The 19,800-nt window shown below is 42.5% G+C and overlaps 1 protein-coding gene across 1 annotated transcript; it reads right to left on the bottom strand.

Moving 5' to 3' along the window:
- Nucleotides 1–18,416: 18,416 nt before the first annotated feature.
- On the bottom strand, nucleotides 18,417–19,037 carry FIBIN (fin bud initiation factor homolog). Its single transcript, XM_062494630.1, has one exon. It carries the CDS (start codon nucleotides 19,035–19,037, stop codon nucleotides 18,417–18,419), a length of 621 nt encoding a protein of 206 aa, XP_062350614.1.
- Nucleotides 19,038–19,800: the final 763 nt, after the last annotated feature.

Below are 19,800 nucleotides of genomic sequence, written 5' to 3'. Positions count from 1 at the left end.
GCTGAGTTTGTTGACTACGAGGCTGGGCGCTGCCGGTGAGCGGGCTCCCGGCCGCCCGCCGCAGGAGCAGGCAGCGCAGCCGGCTCCAGGGGCTGCGGGGCTCGGCGGAGCGGGAGCCGCCGCCCTCTGCCTTTTGGGCTCCGCACCGAGAGCGTCAGGGGCAGACGTCACACGGAACTCCGCCACGGAGCGCCTAAACCAAGAGCAGCTTATCGCCGAACAAGGCAGTACAGCAAAAGGACAGTGGTACAATGCTTCTCCCTTCCCTTCCAGCTACGTAGACTTCAGGAATATTCATTATATGTTGTTTACAGAGGGTGCATTTGGACACATCTGTTCAAAAATGCCTTCGATTTGATCCATCATCTTGGCTGTCTTTTGTCGATACTTCTGAGCAGAGATTATGCAACGGCCCTAAAACCTCCTCTCCCCTTGGTTGGATTAAGTGTGAGCAAACCCGGCCTCAACAAATGAGTCTGTGAGCTGTGACCTCCCCCACCCTGAATCCAGCCAGAGTGGATTTTCAGGACAGATGTTGGGTCTGCCTTTCCTCTGGATCCGTTCTTCTTCCTCTGCCTTGTTTACTTCTCCCTAGACCTGAGATAACTGGACAATAGTGTCACTATTATTGTATCTCATGTTTCCTTAGGTGGCTTAACTCACAGTCCAAAGTTCCAATCAGGAGGCATATTCAGGAAGGGATGGTCTTTAGTGGTCACAATTTCATTATACAGTTTTGCTATAAAGGGCAAGAAATCCTTCATAACAATGTTTAAGCCCTTAGCCATAAAATTTCAGTCTCTCACAAAAAGACACCTCAAAAAGAATTCCACAAACCAAAAGCCGGAGCTACTGCTAACCGTGTTCAAAACCTAAAGTAGGAAAGTACATACACCATAATCCCGGCTGTGGATACTATGGAATACAAAACAGAATCCACCTCCCTGCAAAGAAAAGCTTTGTAAACATATCTTTAGCAGCAGCAACAGAGTTCTGTGAGAGTTCCTCTCTCCTTTCACAGCCAGACCACTTTCTACAGATGTACTCTTTTATTTAAAGCCAGCTGCATACTGTACTGCAGAAACACAGTGTATCCATATCTTGGAATTGGAAAAGTTCTGGTCTAATGTTTTTCTTATTCAGAAAAAACTTCAGGGAAAGGCTCCCTGAATCAGTAAGTAATTACATATGCATTTCAATAGATTTTATCCATGTCAAATATTGCATATTTATTAAGTATATTTTCTTTTTTGTTCTTAAGATCACAGGGGGAAGTATTGATGCTACAAGGACCAAAGTCTCACCAGCTGTTTTTGTGCACAAAAAAAATGTCCTGGGCTTCAGTATTTTGACTCACAAAGGCCTACTGGAGTTATCAGAAGGTTTTTCAATATTTTTCCTTTGCTGCAGTTTAGAAGTAGGCTGCAGGACCCTTGGGTCTCCATTTGTTTTTATTTCATTTGATTGAGCATAGCAAAGCAGAATATTTTTTTTTTTTCTTTCTTGTGTTTATGGATAGTAGTGCACTGGAACCAGAAATTACTAATCCTCACTTGCAATGCAGTACAGCTAGTTTTGTGCATACAGACTTAAACACCTTTTATCCAAAACTGTGTTTATATCCAGACTGAATATATTTTCTTTTACATGAATGTATAGATATATATATATATATATATCTGTGTGTGCGTGTGTGTGTGCATGCATGTGTGTGTATTTCTACCATACTGCAATTTTCCTTTGAACTGTAAAAATATTTATATTGCAAGACTGGCTGCAGTGTCCTTCTGAGATTTCTTGGACAAAATTTTATTATGTATGGCTGAAAAGTTGTGTTGTGCTTCAGGGTTTTTTTGTTTTTTTTTTTTAAAGAGCATTTCAACATGCCACAAACTTTGCTACATCTGTGTTCATTTCAGGATAATTCTCTGTTCAAGTTTAACAGTTTACCTGATGGTAATGAGTTGCATTGCCTGACACCTGGACAATGCTGAACTGTCCAGCACAAAGCATGGTACTCACTTTCACATGAATTTAAGCATCTGGGCATCAGAAATGGTCAGATCAAATTATTTCACTTATGTTTCAATGTGTAAGGAATTCTAGAACAAAGCACTCTTCCCAGAATCTACCACCCAGTTCCTTTGGGGATAGGGATGCCTTTCTCTGTGTACTAAATATAGTAGGTACTCCTGTGGGTATCTGCTTAAGACAAGACCACGAGAACCGGAATTTATTTTAGAATTTTAAGGCCACCAGGAAGCTCCCCCAGCTTACTAAATGGATCCAAAGGTCTGGATATACATATTAAACCCCTAAGTATTTTATTTCAAATTTTCTCTGCAATGCATTTCATACATTCATTACATTCGTCTATCCAGTAGTCCACACACTGGTTTTGTACACAAATTTTTCATCTTATGTAAGTGGATTGCCTAATAATTTTAGTATTATCCGTATGCTTAGTGTTTAACCTAAGCAAAGGCTCCTCTTTCACTTTAGCCTGGTGGTTGTAACTACCTGGATTTTGTATATGGACATTCTATAAATATTTTTCTTCAAAAAGTATTTTTTTTTAATATAGCAAGAAACTGAGGTTGTCTTTCTATCACAAATGTCACTTAACTGTTGTTTGTTCTTCTGGTAATAGGTAACTTGGTCACACAAAATGCATGTCAAGGTGTGAAGAGCCAATTTAATTTTGATTTGCCTCAACACTTATTATCAGAGACATGTGGAGGAAGGGTTGCACATGTGCCACTTGCAGGAGGCAATAAGCTGAGACGAGAGAAAGCCTTATCTTTGGGGACACTTTGCCTGGCAACCATTTCACGTCTTACATGGGCCAGGCAGTCAGCAAGAGAAGCAAGGGCACTGTACCCTCCAGAGAGGTTCTCCAATCAGATGGCAAAAGGTCCCCACCAATGGACTGCGGTGGAATGCTGCGCTTGGCTAATGGTCTCCTGTCAGCAGGTGGACTTTGGAAGGAGCCACGGGGCATAAAAGTAACTGTGTCAGAAGCTCTGGGGCTGTTTCACTTTGGCTTTTTGAGTCTTGGCTTTTTGGGGCTTTTTTGAGTTGAGGCTTTTTGAGTCTGGGGGCCTTTTGAGTCTTGTGTTTTTAGCTTTGGCTCCAGCCTGCTGAGGTCTGCTTCTAGCCCTGGCCCTAGCCTGTTTTTTGTCTCTTTTGCCGTGACCCCAGCCTGCCTTTTGGCTCTTTTGCCCTTGCTGGCCCTAGCTCATCCTCATGTACGTGCCTCTCCTCTCGCTGGGCACTTGGCAGGATGCTGGCTGACCTCTGAGCCTCGTGTGTAGCCTGTGTCCTGCCCTACTCTTTTGCCTGTCCCAGCAACCACCTGTCCTGCCTCCCTGTGTCCCTGCCTGCTTCATCCCCGTGTTCCTGCTTGAGCTACCTGCATCCAACCGTCTGCCTATATAACTTAGGTCAAAGTTACAAGGTACTTATGTAGCTTGAGTTATATCAATATAACCTTTATATACCTATATAACCTCATATAAATAACCTTCTATACAATGTAATGGCTAATATATGGTTCACTAGCTGCTTAATGCAGAATAGGAAAAAAAAACAAAAACAAAAAGAAAAAAACTTGCCAGGTGATAAAGGTGGGTAGCTTTAGTGACAGATAAGTATAATACTAATGAGAAATTGTCAAATATAAGGCCAATTAGCCACAAAACAAAGAATTTAGGTCAGTTAGGACCAGACAGACCAAGGAACACTGTACCTATGCATGGTCCAAAGACAAAGTTGAAAAGTTCAGATGCAAAGAAGACCTTTATCAAAGACCCCTGACGACCCCCGAACTGGGGAGGCACAAGTGCAGTGCAAAAGAACAACCATGAGATCATACTATGTAAATTAGTTCCTGCACCTATGTGATGATGTTAAAATGAGGTAGTAACACTAAGCAATACTTACTGTATAAATACACCACAGCACTTGACAGAGGTGGCTGAGTTAGGTGGAGAAATCCCCCTCACCACCAGCGCTGTGATAAATACCTGCCCTGTAGACATTTCTCTCTGTCCCCCCCCATCCTTTTCCATTTTCCTTCCTCCTTTTCTGTCTTTTATAGTCCCCTTTTGAAGGGAAACTTTGTTTCATTAACCAAGTAGTGGTTCTCAGATAGAATGTGTTCTCTTTTGAATTAATTTTATCCTAGACCATCTGTTTTAAAATAACTCCTTGCAGTTCCCCATAGTGGAATGCAACACAAGCAGAATCTCTTCTAAATCTGTGACAGCAGGTTTTGTAAATGCTTTGGAACAAAAGGTTAACCTAAAATAAACAGACTCAACCAATCCTCATAGGCAGTTTCCAGATTTAAAAAACAAACCATATAATAAAACTTGTGGGAGCTACTGAGGTGAGATACATGTAATTTAAGTTACTATGGGAAAGGCTGTAAGCCAAAGGAAACCTTCACCTTTGCTTGGATATAAGAGGCTTTTACAGCTGTGTTAAACTTACCTAACTTCAGACATGTACCATCCTGACTTACACCCAAACATCAGCTAGACCTACCTCAGCACTCCTAAATAACAGGGATATTTGGATTACAGGTGAGCCTACCTTTTCAGAAACCTACTTTAGGAGGAGACTGGACTCTTTTTCCTCTCCACTGAGTACAGAAAGAGCCTCAGTGACTAGCTCCAACATGGACGTTACACCATGTTACTTACACTTCAGCAAGACCACTTTTCATGGCATTAATTTTATGATTCACTGATGCTTTTATTTACTGACACCCTTTGCTATGTGCAATTCAGTAAACATTAAACTGCTGGGAGAATCACAAAGGGTGCCAGCCGTAGACTTTACTGCAACATAGAAAAAGCCTGGAGTGCTGTTAGTGATGCTGCTGTTCTGCAAAGCTGTAGTTTTTGGTGTCATCAGACAAACCTATAGTTAGTCATACAGTACTCTCTTGAAATATTTTCAGTCCTAAGAGCCAGAATCTGAAAGAGCCAAAGCATCCTACAGAGAGAAAGATCTCCTTCACAGGCTGCAACAGGAGCATTCAGTATCTTCAGGAGTGGAAATAATTTCTCTGGATGCTTTGCAATATTAATAAAAATCACTATATGCGGCTTTTACAATATGTGAATATACCTGGTTCATGGCCCAAACATATTCAGATCTTTCATTTATGTCTGCTTATTAAAGCAAATGAATTTTGTAACTGCCTACCACCACTAAGAGAGAATTTAGGGTAGAATTGGGCACTCGAGCTTTAGTATTATTCAGTTTGCTGGTTATGCAAGAGGAAGTGAGAAAATTACAATAGCAAAAAGATTTCCTTTGTGGTAAAGTATTTAAATACACTGTAGTATTTGCATTTGACTTCTGTTTCTGTCTTCACTGTAAAGCAATACTTTGTGTTAGTCATCTGCCAAGAGAAATCCTGTAACAATAAAAAGGCTGTTTGTTATTTTCCTTGAGTTATTCATATCATAGCATCACTGTTAAAATGGAAAGTCAGTTCAGAGTGACTAAAAATATTTGCTACAGAATGCCTTCTAGATGTTTTTTTACTTAGATACAGAAATTGAATAGATCTGCAAGTCTAGTTTCTGTCCCATACACACAGCACCAGACTAGAAGCTTCTCTTTTCAGAAGGATTTTTTCTGATTTGCATGAGTGGAGTGGTAAGAGTATTCTGGGTTAAGTTCTGCCACCAGCATGTCTTCACTGGTTTGCTTCAGTAAAGCATTTCACGACTAAATTTGTCACTACTTGTACTACAGTGCTCAAGCTTCCTAGATGGGACCTGTGTGCCAGGTGATTGTCAGGCACATAGTCCTCTCTTTCTCAGTGGCTCCAATGCAAGACAACATCTAGTCCCTCTGTCCCTGGTCTTAGGGCAGTGAGGACACAAAAGAATCAGATATAGAAGCTCTAACTCCATCAGTAGCACGATAGTGGGAAATAGGAAATCAGATGTTTGGTACTGGGATCAGGACCTATTGGGTATGCAGAAACAATGCCAATAAATGGATGTTTCTTAAAGGATGGTTTGGTTCCTGTTTCCAAGCAATATTAATGCCTCCCCTTAGGGTACTTCAGCAAAATCCACAGTAAGAGTCAGGGCCAAGAGAACATTCTCCATCGAGGGAATGCAGGATGATCTGCATTACACCCCTTTGATTCAGGAAGAAAAAATTATGTTTCATGCTATGCCACATATGCCCTACCTTGTCCTGTGAGTTTATATAAACAAGTTAAATAGATTATTAGAAGTGGCTAATGATACTATTTAAGTATTAAATAACACATTCTATGAAGTCCAACAAACATGAATTGTGGCTCTACAGAACTGCATGGTTAGGTTATCTGCTTGCTAGCCAAGAAGCAACATGTGCTATTATAGGACCAGGAGTGTTGCACTTACATCAATGATGGGTTTGAAGCCCAACAGTCAAGAATCACCTCAATAGAAAGAGCAGTTGAAGAGTAGCACAAAGAAGAAAATTCTTCTTGGTGGGATTTGCTTGCTTCCTGGCTACCAAATTGAAGACTGCTACAAAATGCATTTATGGCAGTCACTGTAGTCGTTGCAGTGTGTGTACCTGCTTGGATTATGATTTAGTGTTGCAGTTGTAACACTTTGAGCTGGAAAAATGAAACACTGAGACTTGCCTAAAAGAAACCCTTCTCAAGAATATGGGGGACTTGACAGCATGATGGACAATAGACATTTTCAGTTCTCCTTGAAGTTGCTAAATAGAGCTTAAAGACTAACTAGCAAAATAGATACAAGAATGTAAAAGTAGACACAAATGATGTTAAACCTAGCTGCAGTCAGTGGATAAGCAAATAATGAGGAACATAGTGGCTTCTGTGGCAAAGCCATGTAACAAGAAGCAACAGTCGTGCCCCAAGAGAAGTTCAAGGTGAGATAATCTGCAACACTGGGGGCACTCAGTGTGATGACCACCAGAGACCCCTTAGACGACCCTGTAGGACCACGAAAGGACCCCCAGTAGGAGGTGGATGCATGCAAATTAGTTCTAGGAAAAGTGGTGTTTGTGTATTAGCCAGGAAGCACATTGTAATGAATACATATGATCATGATGGAATAAATATCCTCTGAGCATGTTCAGCACACTGAGAATAAAGAATGCCTGCTTTCTGTTATAAATGAGAAACAAAGAATTGATATTTAGCAAACTTTAAATTGCTTTATTTGATCTAGACGGAGCAAGCAGTTCTGGGGAACATGAGGGGTCACCACCCACTCCACGCTCTGTCGAACCTTGGTTTGCAGCTCCTTTTTATAGGATGGTTTTCCTTGTAGTCTCCAGACAGTTTGTCGTCTGGTCTTGGTAAATAAGGAACAGTAGACCTGGGGGATCTTGTCTTAACAGATAAGTTGCAATTGATCACACAAAGGCAGGAAATTTGGTATTACAAAATCTTTCAGGCTGCAATTGATTATACAAAGGCAGGAAAACTGATTTTGCAATATCTTTCAGGCTGTGGGAAACCCCTGTTGTACAAACTGGTATCAGATACAATTTACTAAAAAACACAATATTTGTAATAGGGGAATTTAAACAAAATGATTTAATCATATATATTTTTCTCTGTCTAATGTCCATGCTTCATTTCAGACCTGAGTATTCTGGTTTATACAAACCCCACTACTTTTATGATTGACACTATTTTTTTATCAATTATCACATTTCTAATGCTTCAAATTGTGTTAGAAAGTTTGTTTTCTAGCTGAAATCACCCCGGTATCACCCTTGCCTAACTACAGCACGTCTAGTACCTTTGGTTGCAAGGCTAGATTACATCACCTTGTATTCCAGCGTGCCAATGTCTGCAGGAAAACACTCATCTGATGCTGTTACCTCACAAGCAAAACAGTAAATATGCCCCGCAAAGGCAGAAAGCCCTGTGTACCCGCATTACTCCACGGCTGCACAGCATTGTGCGTGAAGGGCCGGTGCAGGCACCGCCTGAAGGGTCCCTGCTCGGGAGCCAGGCCGCAGCCTGCCTGCGGTCCGCTCCAGCCTGATGACAGTAGGCGATGGCGGAGATACTAGCACGGGCAGCGGCTGCAAGCTGACACGCTTCCAGCACAGCATGCTTAACCCCTTCCCTCACGGCTGGCACCGGGCGAGACGTCCCGGCCCACACAGCGGCTCTGACCCACAGCTCCACGCTGAGAGCCCCGGGCCCGGCTCCTCTCTCCCGGCTGTCCCGCGGCTCGGCACTGCGGCTCTGACCCACAGCTCCACGCTGCCAGCCCCGGGCCCGGCTCCTCTCTCCCGGCTGTCCCGCGGCTCGGCACTGCGGCTCTGACCCACAGCTCCACGCTGAGAGCCCCGGGCCCGGCTCCTCTGTCCCGGCTGTCCCGGCTGTCCCGCGGCTCGGCACTGCGGCTCTGACCCACAGCTCCACGCTGAGAGCCCCGGGCCCGGCTCCTCTGTCCCGGCTGTCCCGGCTGTCCCGCGGCTCGGCACTGCGGCTCTGACCCACAGCTCCACGCTGAGAGCCCCGGGCCCGGCTCCTCTCTCCCGGCTGTCCCGCGGCTCGGCACTGCGGCTCTGACCCGCAGCTCCGCGCTGCCAGCCCCGGGCCCGGCTCCACTCTCCCGGCTGTCCCGCGGCTCGGCACTGCGGCTCTGACCCACAGCTCCACGCTGAGAGCCCCGGGCCCGGCTCCTCTGTCCCGGCTGTCCCGGCTGTCCCGCGGCTCGGCACTGCGGCTCTGACCCGCAGCTCCACGCTGAGAGCCCCGGGCCCGGCTCCTCTCTCCCGGCTGAGCTGCGCCGGCCCCGGCCCGGGCTTGGGTAAGGCAGGTGGCTGAGGCTCTCCGCCGCATCGTGCTCCCCTGGGAATTTGTCCCCTTTTTGAGTTAAGGGGGATCTTTGATGCATTATTTATTACCCGAGGAACACACCGGAGAGTAGGACTTTGTTATCCTTCTTATCACCATACTGACTTCGCAGTTACAGACGGATTTTAGAAGGTTTTGGGCCTGGATTTGGGCATGAAGGGTAGAAAACTGCTCATTTCCTGTGGCTTCTTCTTGTCCCCTGTGTGTAGCAAACCTTTCCCAACCTCTTCAGGCTCCCCGGACAGAGAGGGAGTGGTGGTGGTGTGTGGAAAATAAAAAATAACCTGGGGTTTTAAATACCAGATGTAATCTATGGTAAACATCGACAAAGAGAGATGGTCTTTTATGAACAAGGTAGAATAGGCCTGTGGTCAAATATAGCCTGTGCTACAGCACAAATGGTCCCTGCTTCTTCAGATGCAGCCAATTTTTTCTGCACCCTCCAAATTAATGGGGCAGATTTGTATTATGCCAGCAGGAGCAGGGCAGTGATCATCCCCCCAGACTTTGCACTGGTGAGGCCACATCTCCAATCCTGTGTTTAGTATGGGGTCCCTCACAATAGGCAAGACACTGAGGTGCTCAAGCAAGTCCAGAGAAGGGAATGGAGCTAGTGAAGGGTCTGGAGCACAACTCTGATGACAGCCAGGGAGGGAGCTGGTGGGGCTCAGCCTGGAGGAGACTTGGGAGGGACGGTATCACTCCCTAAAACCACCTGAAAGAGATTGCAGTCAGCTGGGGGCCAGTCTCTTCTCCCATGCAGTAAGCAATAGGACAAGAGAAAATGGCCTCAAATTCCTCTAGGGGAGGTTTAGATTGGATTTTATGAAAACTTTTTTCAACAAAAGTTCAGTCAAGCATGGGAGTAGGCTGCTAAGAGAAGTAGTGGAATCACCAGCCCTGGAGATATTTAAAAGCCATATATAGATATGGCTTAGGGACACTGCCCAGGGGTGGACTGAGCAGTGTTGGGTTAACAGTTGACTCGATGATGGTAGAGGTATTTTCCAATCTAAATGATTCTATGACTCTATGAGATGATTTTACTGCTAAACAAGTCTTCTCAGCAGTAAGCTTCAGGCAAGTGAGTTTCTTGGGCACAAATTTTAAAGCAACATTAATATACCCTCATTGTTTTTTACCCGATGTCTTCTGACTGGCAAAAAAAATTAATGACATTTATTTGATCAGTGTGTTTCTTGTGGTTGAAGGGAGGGAGGTTCTAACAAAGAGAAATATGACTTCTGTAGTTGAGGGTGACGGCAGAACACTGCCCCTACCAGTTTTCCACTGGAGTGGCCCATGTTGGTCATCAAGTTTTTAGCTTTTATTGCAGTATAATCCCCACTTTCTTCCTTATGCATGAACTGGTGGCATAACTTCCATGAAAGAAGAAGAAACAGAAAAGGAAAACCTTTTTTTGTCTCCAGATGGAAAGCTTTTCCCAGCTCTGCAAGGGGCACCTGCTCCACGAGACACTCAGTGGCCCTATTATGGTCTGCGCAGCATCCAGAAAAGTCCTGGTGTTTCAGTGTAACCAGTAAAGGGGAAACCTTAACATACATTTTGTCCAATCAGCATTTTTCAAAGACAGTAAAACATTCACAGAGATGGAAAGTTGGCTAGTTGGATAGGAACAAATACATGGAAAAAGTGAAAATATTCAATGACTCTTCAGAAATATTTTGGCAGATAAAAATACCGCAACTAATGGGAAATGAAATATTTGTGTTGAGAGATGTTAATTTAACATCTTCAATAAAAAACAACCCTCACGTACAAAGGCAGTTCTAGTAATGTATGGAGCTGGACACATTACTTTCTTTCAAAGGAAAGACTGATAGTAATTAAATGCTTCCAAATTAGGCCCCAAATGAATTTTTTCAGCTTGCTTTAATATTCTTGCCTTATTGCTTTTCCTGTTCTCTATGTGGTATACATACATTTTTGGTATTCATGACTGTCTTCTGTTTTTAAAAATAAATTTTCTAAGAACTACTGTATACCTCCTGCTTCCCCATTTAAATACATCATTTGAAACAGGAGCGTGAACATTCCAAATTATTTTCAAGGTTTGATAGACTGGATGTCTGGCAGATAATCATGTTACTTTCATAAATACTGTTTACAAATGGCTTTATTTATTTTTTCCAGAGGTTTTGTAACTCTTATTGTCTTTATCTGAAGATAATAAAGAGAATTATTTACCTGCAGGTATTTTATATGAAGTACATACCTTATTCTTTGTCTCAGTCATTAGTCTCCAAGTAGTAACTGCTAGAAAAGAGCAAGATGAACATTTTGCCTATGCTGAATGTAGATTATTGCTTAAGAATCCACATTTCACCTTCCTGACTTATGCTGTTGACTTTGCAACATAATACCTTAACACAAGGTTTATCAATTATTTTTGCTTTTTTTTTTCTTTTGGAAAAAGTACACATTAAATACATACTGAGTGAAAGAAAATATTTTATACTGCATGCATTTATAATTTATTTTGTTTTTATTAAATGGAGAAAAAATGAATCTATTTGGTTCAAGTGTCTAAATAATACAATTATAGGCTTTTAGTGAGTAAAATCTGTTATTAACATAAGCTACGTATATAAGCATACACATAAATCCTGGTCAAACTGGGAAAAAAAGAACCAAAAGTAATTTAGGTTGGTAATTTTAGAGGAAAAGTTGTACATATGACAAGAATAGAGATTTCTTTTTCCCCAGTCAAAAGAGGAACTTATTGGAGTATTATAAGCATGAGGGTGTAAGAAGTCTCATTTGGTAATAGGAGTGCTCCAAAGTCTTTGCAAGGCTGGATCTCTATTTTTGCAAAGAGTGCTATACAATATACAAGTGGAAAAAGATCCTATCCAAGTGGAAGTAAAACCAAACTGCCTTTAAGGTGACATAACAGCAAAACCTAAGTCATTAATGCAGTGCTTGTATTTGTTTTGTTTCTGTAAAAGAAAGAATTTTAAAAGAGGCATATCAGAATATATAATGAAAATCTTGACCTACAACGTATTTATGTCCCTTTTTACTGTCTCATCATTTTGCTTAATCCTGTACTGCAAGATCAGTTCAATAATTCTCTTTGGGCTTTACTCTGTCACCATCATTTATATGGGGATGTACTGTGGGGGTTATGCCACAGCTCTCCATGTGACTTTGCAGAAGGTTACTGCCACATAAATATCAGTTTGGCAGCACTTAGATAACAGGAATTGCAAAATTTTAAGTCACAGGGTAACATACACAGAGCAAACATCTTAGGAAGCAAACTCTGCTCACTACCGTGGCATGCCAGTAAAAGACTACAGCCTAGACCAGTATTCCCAGTGGAGTCAGACATAACCAACAATAACAATGTTTTCCTGCTTCTGTGAGCTGGAGCTCTGCACACATGCTAAGGGAGATAAAAGCAGCAACTTAGAGCAGGCCTGAGATACATGTTCAGTGGAGTAGGGCAGACTGAAATTTAGCTTAGAAATGTAGAGGAATTACTGTTAGAGTCAGTGAGATCTGCAAGTAAATAAATACCATGCAGTTTGCATATGGTTGCAGAATTAGAAGCAATGGAAAAGTGATTTGTATAGGAGCTATAAATCAATATATAAGTAGCACAAGGGGATGCATGACTTTTTGAAAAACTTAATTAACAAAGAAATATAAGTGTTAGAAATGAAAACTGGACCTAGCTGCAAATTAGCTTCTTGGGTAAATGAGCACACGGTGAAATTCAGTTCATTCCTGATGTACATGGTCAGATTAATTCCTCTGCACTCATAAAAGGAAAAAAAAAATCTAAGTGAGGTTCACCTCTTGTTCATTCACTCTTTTTTCCTAGGGATACTCTTCTGAAATTAGAGAGTACATGAGATATTATTTGAAGTCACAAATCTAATAGCATGCTAATTTATATGCAGCTCGTTATGAATTAGCTTGCATTTGTTGTACCTCTGTTTGAATCCCGAGTAAAAAGTGCATTACTTTAATGCATATCTCAGATGGATTGCATTAAATTAGAAACAAAATCATATTAATTAAAAGGGACAAAGCCTGCTTCTAAGAAAAATTGACTGCTCTTCATTAACCAAGAAGCTGTCCACACAGTGGACAAAGTATAAAGGAAATAGTACCTTATCAATACACTGAAAAAGGCATAACAAGGTCTTAGATAAATTCAGCTGAGAAACTAAAAGTCCACTGAATAATTTTTGGGGATTAAAACCTAACACTAAACTGAAAATCATAGTCATATTATTTTTGAGGAGATAACAAGTAGACAGATAAAACCATCTTGCAGTTTGGAGTGTGTCCAAATTTTTTGTATAAATTATAGCATTTACACCATATACAAAATATATAACACCAAACTATTAGTATTAACAGTAAATCTGTATTATAACACTAAAACTACTCTATGCTGGTAAGTCCTGTCACAGGGAAAATTTTGCAGAGTGGAAAATATATGGAAAATATTATGCTAGTACATAGCTTTTTTGGTCATCATGTTTTCACAATATTCACATTATCCACTTCACTGAATAATGAACCAACCCTCTCTAAAACATTCCTCCCCCCTCTGCCCCCCAAAAAAAGAAAGTTTAGACATGAAAAATCACTGCCATACAGATGGTTTCTAAGCTCTTACAAGGGGTGTACACAGTCTAAGGAAGGTTGCCATCTGAGAAAATACGATACTCTTGGCATTGTCTTCTCTTATGAAAGAATGTTAATGGCATGTTGGAGACTGCCAGCAGTACCTCCCCAAGGTAAGGTAGTTTTCAAGGAGGAATGACTCTACACAGACACGAGTGACTCTGTCCAAGCCACATCATTAAAAATGTAATGGTTATGGAGACCATATGTTTTCCTTATTACAGAAGTAGTCATTAAATTCTGCCTTTTCCAGTTATAAATTGATCTAGTAGGCAGGATGACAATTCAATTAAGAAAATAAAATAGGTAGTTGTAGTCTTTTTTTTACACGTAAGTTCATAACAGCTTTTTAAAGAAGCATGTAGCACAGCCAGAGTTTTGGGTTTTTTTTGCCAGTTTCACATACTATAGGAATCAAAGACAAACCCACAAATTGAACAATTTTTTTTGCTAATGGCTCACCAGAAAAAAATCTACGTAATAAAAAAACAAATTCCCCAATAAACTGCAAGTAAAAAAAACATTTTAAAATACAGAAAAATTACAGACTTTGAATCCACAGGCTTACGTCAGGAACAGTGTCTGTGAAATGCACTTCACTCACAACACTTCAGTGTTAGCTGAAAACTTCTTTAATCATCACAAAGCTGATATTCAAGAAGCACGAGCAAGAAACTGGTAAAGCAACGTGAAGACCATGTAAATAAACAGGCACACCTACAATAATAGACACATCCAATAGAATTTCTCTACAAAATACACATTTCCTAGACAAGATTATAACCAGAGCTCTGTAGCTCACAAGGTTGTTTCTAGTGACTAAGCCAGGTATATATTCTGCTTATGAGATTTACGTCTTGCCAAACTGCATCTGAGTACATGGCAACCTACAGGAGCAACAATTTAACTTCAGACAATTCATACACCCCAGCTTGGCACACACAGGGTTTTTTAAAGGTTCACCAAGTTTTTGAAAGCTTCACTTGACTTCTCTGTGGGGATGGTCCTGGGTAAGTCAACCTGTGGAACTGGAAATTGCAGTTTTGAAGTCCAGTTTGTACACTCCCTTCTGATTTCTCAGCCCTTAACTTGGCACAAGGCAAGTACACTTTTCTATCTCAAGCTTTTGTTAATGGTTTTGTGCATGTTCTGAGCTTCTTCTGTTCTGTGTATCAGTGGATGTGAGAATGTCCACATCAGAGCACTGCCTTCAAAAGTGAGTTACCTGGAGAAAAGTGGAGTTGAGTCCCTTAGTGCCTTGCTTTGACTCTAATCATAGAATGCTTTGAGTTGGAAGGGATCATAAAGATCATCTCATTCCAATCCACCTGCCATGGGTAGAGATACCCTCCACTGGACCAGGTTGTATTTTGTTTGAGTTACTATCCCTAGTAGTGTTTAAAAGTGTCCACTAGACCAGGTTGCTCAGATCTCCATCTGGCCTGGCCTTGAAAACTTTCAAGGATGGAGCATCTACACCTTCTCTGGGCAACCTGGGCCTCTTGATGAAAAACCTTAGGTAAAATCTCTATGATTGCTCCAGCTGCAGCATGGGTTTTTTTTCAGAAAATAGTCTTTTGCTCTTCAGTACCATCAGCTCTTCAATCAATTCAGAAATAATACATGTTTTGAAAGTCATCAGAAAGCAAGAAAAAAACCACTGGCTGCTCAATTTTAGCTCAAACTTCTGCATTCTAAAAAAGAAAAAAAAATCTAGTACCAATGCAATGTTTTAACTTAACAGAAGGACATAATGGGGATGACTGCTGCTACAATCATCCTTTTAAAGCTCTCTGATTAAAAATAATTACCAAATTTTCAATGATAAAAGGGTTTTTACTATTTAAAATAGGCTGTACGAAGATCTAGATCCAGGGGATCTTCATACCTTCCTAACAAATAAGTTTTATCAGATAAAAAGCAAAAGCACAACATTTATAAGATTGCAAGGAGTATTGCAATATAGTTTTCACAGTTTTTAAAGAAAAAAATTGAATTTAAAACTTTAAACTGCTGAATATCATTAAGCACTCAGTTCTTGTAGGCAGCTCTATAAAAACCACTTAATGTGTCAGCTCTGACCCAAAAATTATACATTTAATATAAACATTTGCTTAGGTCAGCCAAAATTATGTAAATCAAACTCTAATAGATTTAAATGTCCTAAAAGACTTTTGCATTGGCTTTATCAAATCCACATAAGATTGACTATTTTTATTAAATGTGTGCATTTATACATAAACCAGACTCGCATATCTTCATTTTCTCCTTGAAATGACCATTTAAAGCCTTCCAAAATCAATGCAACTGAAGCAAAATCAGAATTCCATCATATTTCAAATATAAAAATGTTTTTATATTTTACTGAAACATAAAAAAGTGTCAAGAATTCATATTTATCATATGAAACATTAATGTGGATTGTAAAGTATCTCAGTCTTGTTTCACTAGATGACAATTTACAGGGCATTGAGTGGAATGAGTTATACTATAAATACCCACACATCTCCTGCTTTGAAAAGTAAGCATTCTGCAAACATTTACTCTTTTGGTATGCTGCATACATTGGAATAGTTTCAGCTTGACCAAACATTTGCTACTGCAAATAGAATAGTCAAGCTGCTTAAAGCATGTTCAGGAAGCTGTATTTTACACTACTACTACTATTACTATTTTTCTCTTAGGATTTGAATACCATTCTCATCTACCTAAAAATATAGCATGGTCATCCCATTTTTGTTTACTGATTTATTTTTTTTTGTTTTACTGATGTTTACAATTCATGTTATAGTAAATGACTCAAAGTGGGTAAACAGAGACTGAAACTTTCTTTAAGAAGCCTCTGGACACAAATGGAATCGCATGACATCTTCAGGGGAGACTGGTCTCAGGCACTTCTGGAGCTTGGTCTAGCCCAGAATTGCTATTATGTTTTGCTAAGACAGTGAGCACACAAGGCTCAGTGACTCGGCTCACTCTTGTGTTGTGCCATCCGTCCCTAGCGGCAAGGAAAGTATCACAAATAAATTAACTTTTAAGAGCTAGAACTTGACATATACTTTCTTACTTGAGAACAGAAAAATAACACTGAGTGGTTCCACCAAAGTCAACCAATAAAATATTTCCCCCCCCCTTTTTTTTTTAAGCAAATCTTTAAAGTTACTGAGACAAAAATGCAAAGTGATGTCTGAAGTATCTTGCTAGTTGGCTACGCTTCACTGCCTTCAGCAAAATGAGCTGTCTGGTTCTGTAAGCATCTACCCTTGTGAGACTTTCCTGGTGCCTTCAGCACCCTAGTCCAAGCTGACTTATGCTGACCCACTGCACTGCTGAGTAACTTACCCATTGAATGGTTTGCAGACTGAAATATAACTAAATGGGAGCAGGGTTAAAAAGAACAGACCTCAAAAGTACATCAGCTTCTCCTCCAGTGCTATGAGTGCTTAAAAAGGCTTAATAAATTAAAAAGGTCTGCCCTACAAGCCCTTTTGTGTTGTTGCTTTTAATGAAACTTGCTTACCTCATGAGTCTGTAAATTTTACTTGTTTTTACTAAAATGCAAGTTTTTACACTTGGCAGGGGATACAAACTTTCAAATTTTTGCTGAAGAGACACATTTCAACAGAATGTTTTAAAATCAAGAGCATCTTGGAAACTAATAACAAAAACGTACTTCAACACAGTTTTCATATATTTATTACAACAACCTATAAACTCTTTCCGTTCAAACAGCCTGCAGTATCTGTAACCTAATAGCCTCATTACCCCAAATTGTCAGTTAGATAGCAATGAGTCTAAAAATCCAAATAATCCCCACTCTCCTTCCCACCAGCCACTTTTGCTATTGTCTAGGACCACAAAGTTTTATTAATAACTTAGCTAGCAAAATAATAAATTAGCTAGCAAAAGTACTAAGTCACCAACAAGCAAAGTCAATGTGCTTGCACAGACAAAACCTTTTCGTCCGCTTTAGTAACAGGCTCCTGGCTCTCAAATCTGGGATCCAAAACTCTGATCACCACTAGGGCTCATTCTTTTTGCTATAAAAATCTACACCAGCATTCTTAGGCTCTGACATAAGTCTTTTTGGCTGCTTCTTAGGGTTATGATAGCTTAGAGTCACAGATGAGCAAGCCTGGAAGTACAAATCCCGCCAGAATAGTTCCCATCATTCCAAACACAAATGAAAATCACAGCTTTATGTAGTGGAACAACTTTTAACGAGCATATAATACATATCATTAGAAAGGAAGTTAATAGAGAGCCAGAGGTTTCACCCTGTAGGACTAATAACAAAAGCAATTCAAGTATTTGCTACGTAGGAGTCTGGAAGGAGCTAGCCAGCACCTCACTTCAACTATACTTAGGGCAGGTGAGCCACAGCAGAACAGGTGAGACAAAAACAAACAGCAGGGAACCAGAGATGAGAACGCTTACTTCATTTTGCAGCCAAAGATGAATGATAACAGAGGGTAGATTTTTGAATGTGGGATATTAACTTAAACATACCTCGAACCTACGGGTTTATAGAATTGTGCTATTTCTTTAGAAAGTAAAATAAATAAGTTTTTTCCATGAAGAAGAATGTACTTTTTTTCGAGCTACTATCCCTGGAAGCGTTCAAAAACCAGTTAATGTAGCACTTCTCAATACGATTTAGTGGGCGTGGCCGTATTCAGTCAAAGATAGGACTTGCTGATGTCGGAGGTCTTTTCCCAACTTAATCCAGGGTTTGTCCAAGGAGGTGCTCCTTCCAGGCAGGCGTCAGGGCTGTGCCTTCCGGGAGACCGGCGGTGGGGCTGGGGGGTCTCTTTTTCAGGCGGTGCGGGTCCGGGTTCACTGGGACGGGGGCTCCGGCCGGGCAGGGGTCGGTCCGGTCTCAGGCGCGGAGATAATCGTTCTTGAGGCGGCTGAGGCGGGCGCCGTGGCTGCGGACGGTGAGGGCCAGCAGGTCGTACTTGTCGCGCAGCCCGCTGGAGACGTGGCGGGTCTCTCGGAGCAGGGCGCGGGCGTGCAGCAGCAGCCCCAGGAAGCTGTCGCCCAGACGGGACTCTTCCCGGCCGCCCTGCTCCTGCCCCTGACGGAATTTGCCCTCTAGCTCGCTCAGCGAGCGATCCGAGCTGGAGTAGGCGTCGCTGATCTGGGCGGACTCGCGGCGCAGGTAAGCACCGTAGCTCTCCTCGCCGTCCAGGTCGTAGGAGATGCTCCTGCCGATGCCTTCCAGCACCCGGCCCGCGTCCTCCACCTGCCGCCCCAACACCGTCAGCTCCTCTCGCAGGCTGAGCCCGCCGCCCGCCGCCGCGCCGCACCGCCGCTGCTCGCTCACCCGGAACAGCAGCTGGCACCGCTCGGGGTCGTCGTTCTCCTCGTAGTCCCCATCGGGGACGAAGTAGTGGTGCAGGCTCCCGTTGGACATTTCGGGGTACAGCGGCCCCTCGAAGTACCCGCGGCAGAGGCTGCAGAACCACAGCAGCCACGCCAGGCGCAGGGGGACCGGCATGGCGCGGCCGACGGGCAGCCTAGGGCCGCCCGCGCCTCATGGGTCTGCCCGGTGCCGCCGCTGCCGTCCTCGGCTCCGCTGCGGGCCGCCCGGGCCGACTGCGGCGGCACGGCCGGAGAGCTGCCGGCAGTCTGCGGGAGGCTGCGCCGCGCCGCTCTTAAAAGCCGTCAGCCCCGCCGAGGGGGGAAGCGGCCTCCGCGCCGTGCCGCGCCAGGCAGGGCTGGGCAGGGCCGGGCCGGGCCGGGCCGGGCCGGGCCGGGCCGTTCCCCACTCTGGGTACCGACCACAGGGCCCCCGGAGCACCGCCCTCCTCATAGCACCCGCATCGCCCCCTCATCGTCCCCCGCATCTCCCCCCGCATCGCCCCCGCGGGGGTATCAGACGCCGGGAGGGAGGGAGGGACGAATATACGTTCACCTTTCTCCTCTTAATAAAGAAAACCCCCTAAACCTGACGTTACTGAGCTCTGCTCTTCTTCCTGTCAGAAATGACTGCTTTGCTTACAGCCTGATCTGTTACTGCAGCTCAAATGCAGGGCTTGGGGACTTCTCCAAGAGGGACTTCTCAAAGTTGCTCAGGCCATGTAGCTTGTCATTGGTAAAAAACTTGGATGGGAAAAATATGCAGGATCAAGTATAAAGTATAAAATAATAAAATTTAATAGCGCAAAATGGGAAAATGAAATACAAAATTTGTTCTAAACAAAATGTCTGATGTGTTCAAGGAAAACCCCATTACAGTACATCCTATGGGGCTTTGTAAG

The sequence above is a fragment of the Cinclus cinclus genome, chromosome 6 (assembly GCF_963662255.1).
Source record: "Cinclus cinclus chromosome 6, bCinCin1.1, whole genome shotgun sequence".
Classification (NCBI taxonomy): domain Eukaryota; kingdom Metazoa; phylum Chordata; class Aves; order Passeriformes; family Cinclidae; genus Cinclus; species Cinclus cinclus.
This window is presented reverse-complemented; position numbering and strand designations above follow the sequence as displayed.

Coding starts and splice junctions, on each gene's coding strand:
- FIBIN (XM_062494630.1), bottom strand. CDS start 19,037: ATGCCGGTCCCCCTGCGCCTGGCGTGGCTGCTGTGGTTCTGCAGCCTC.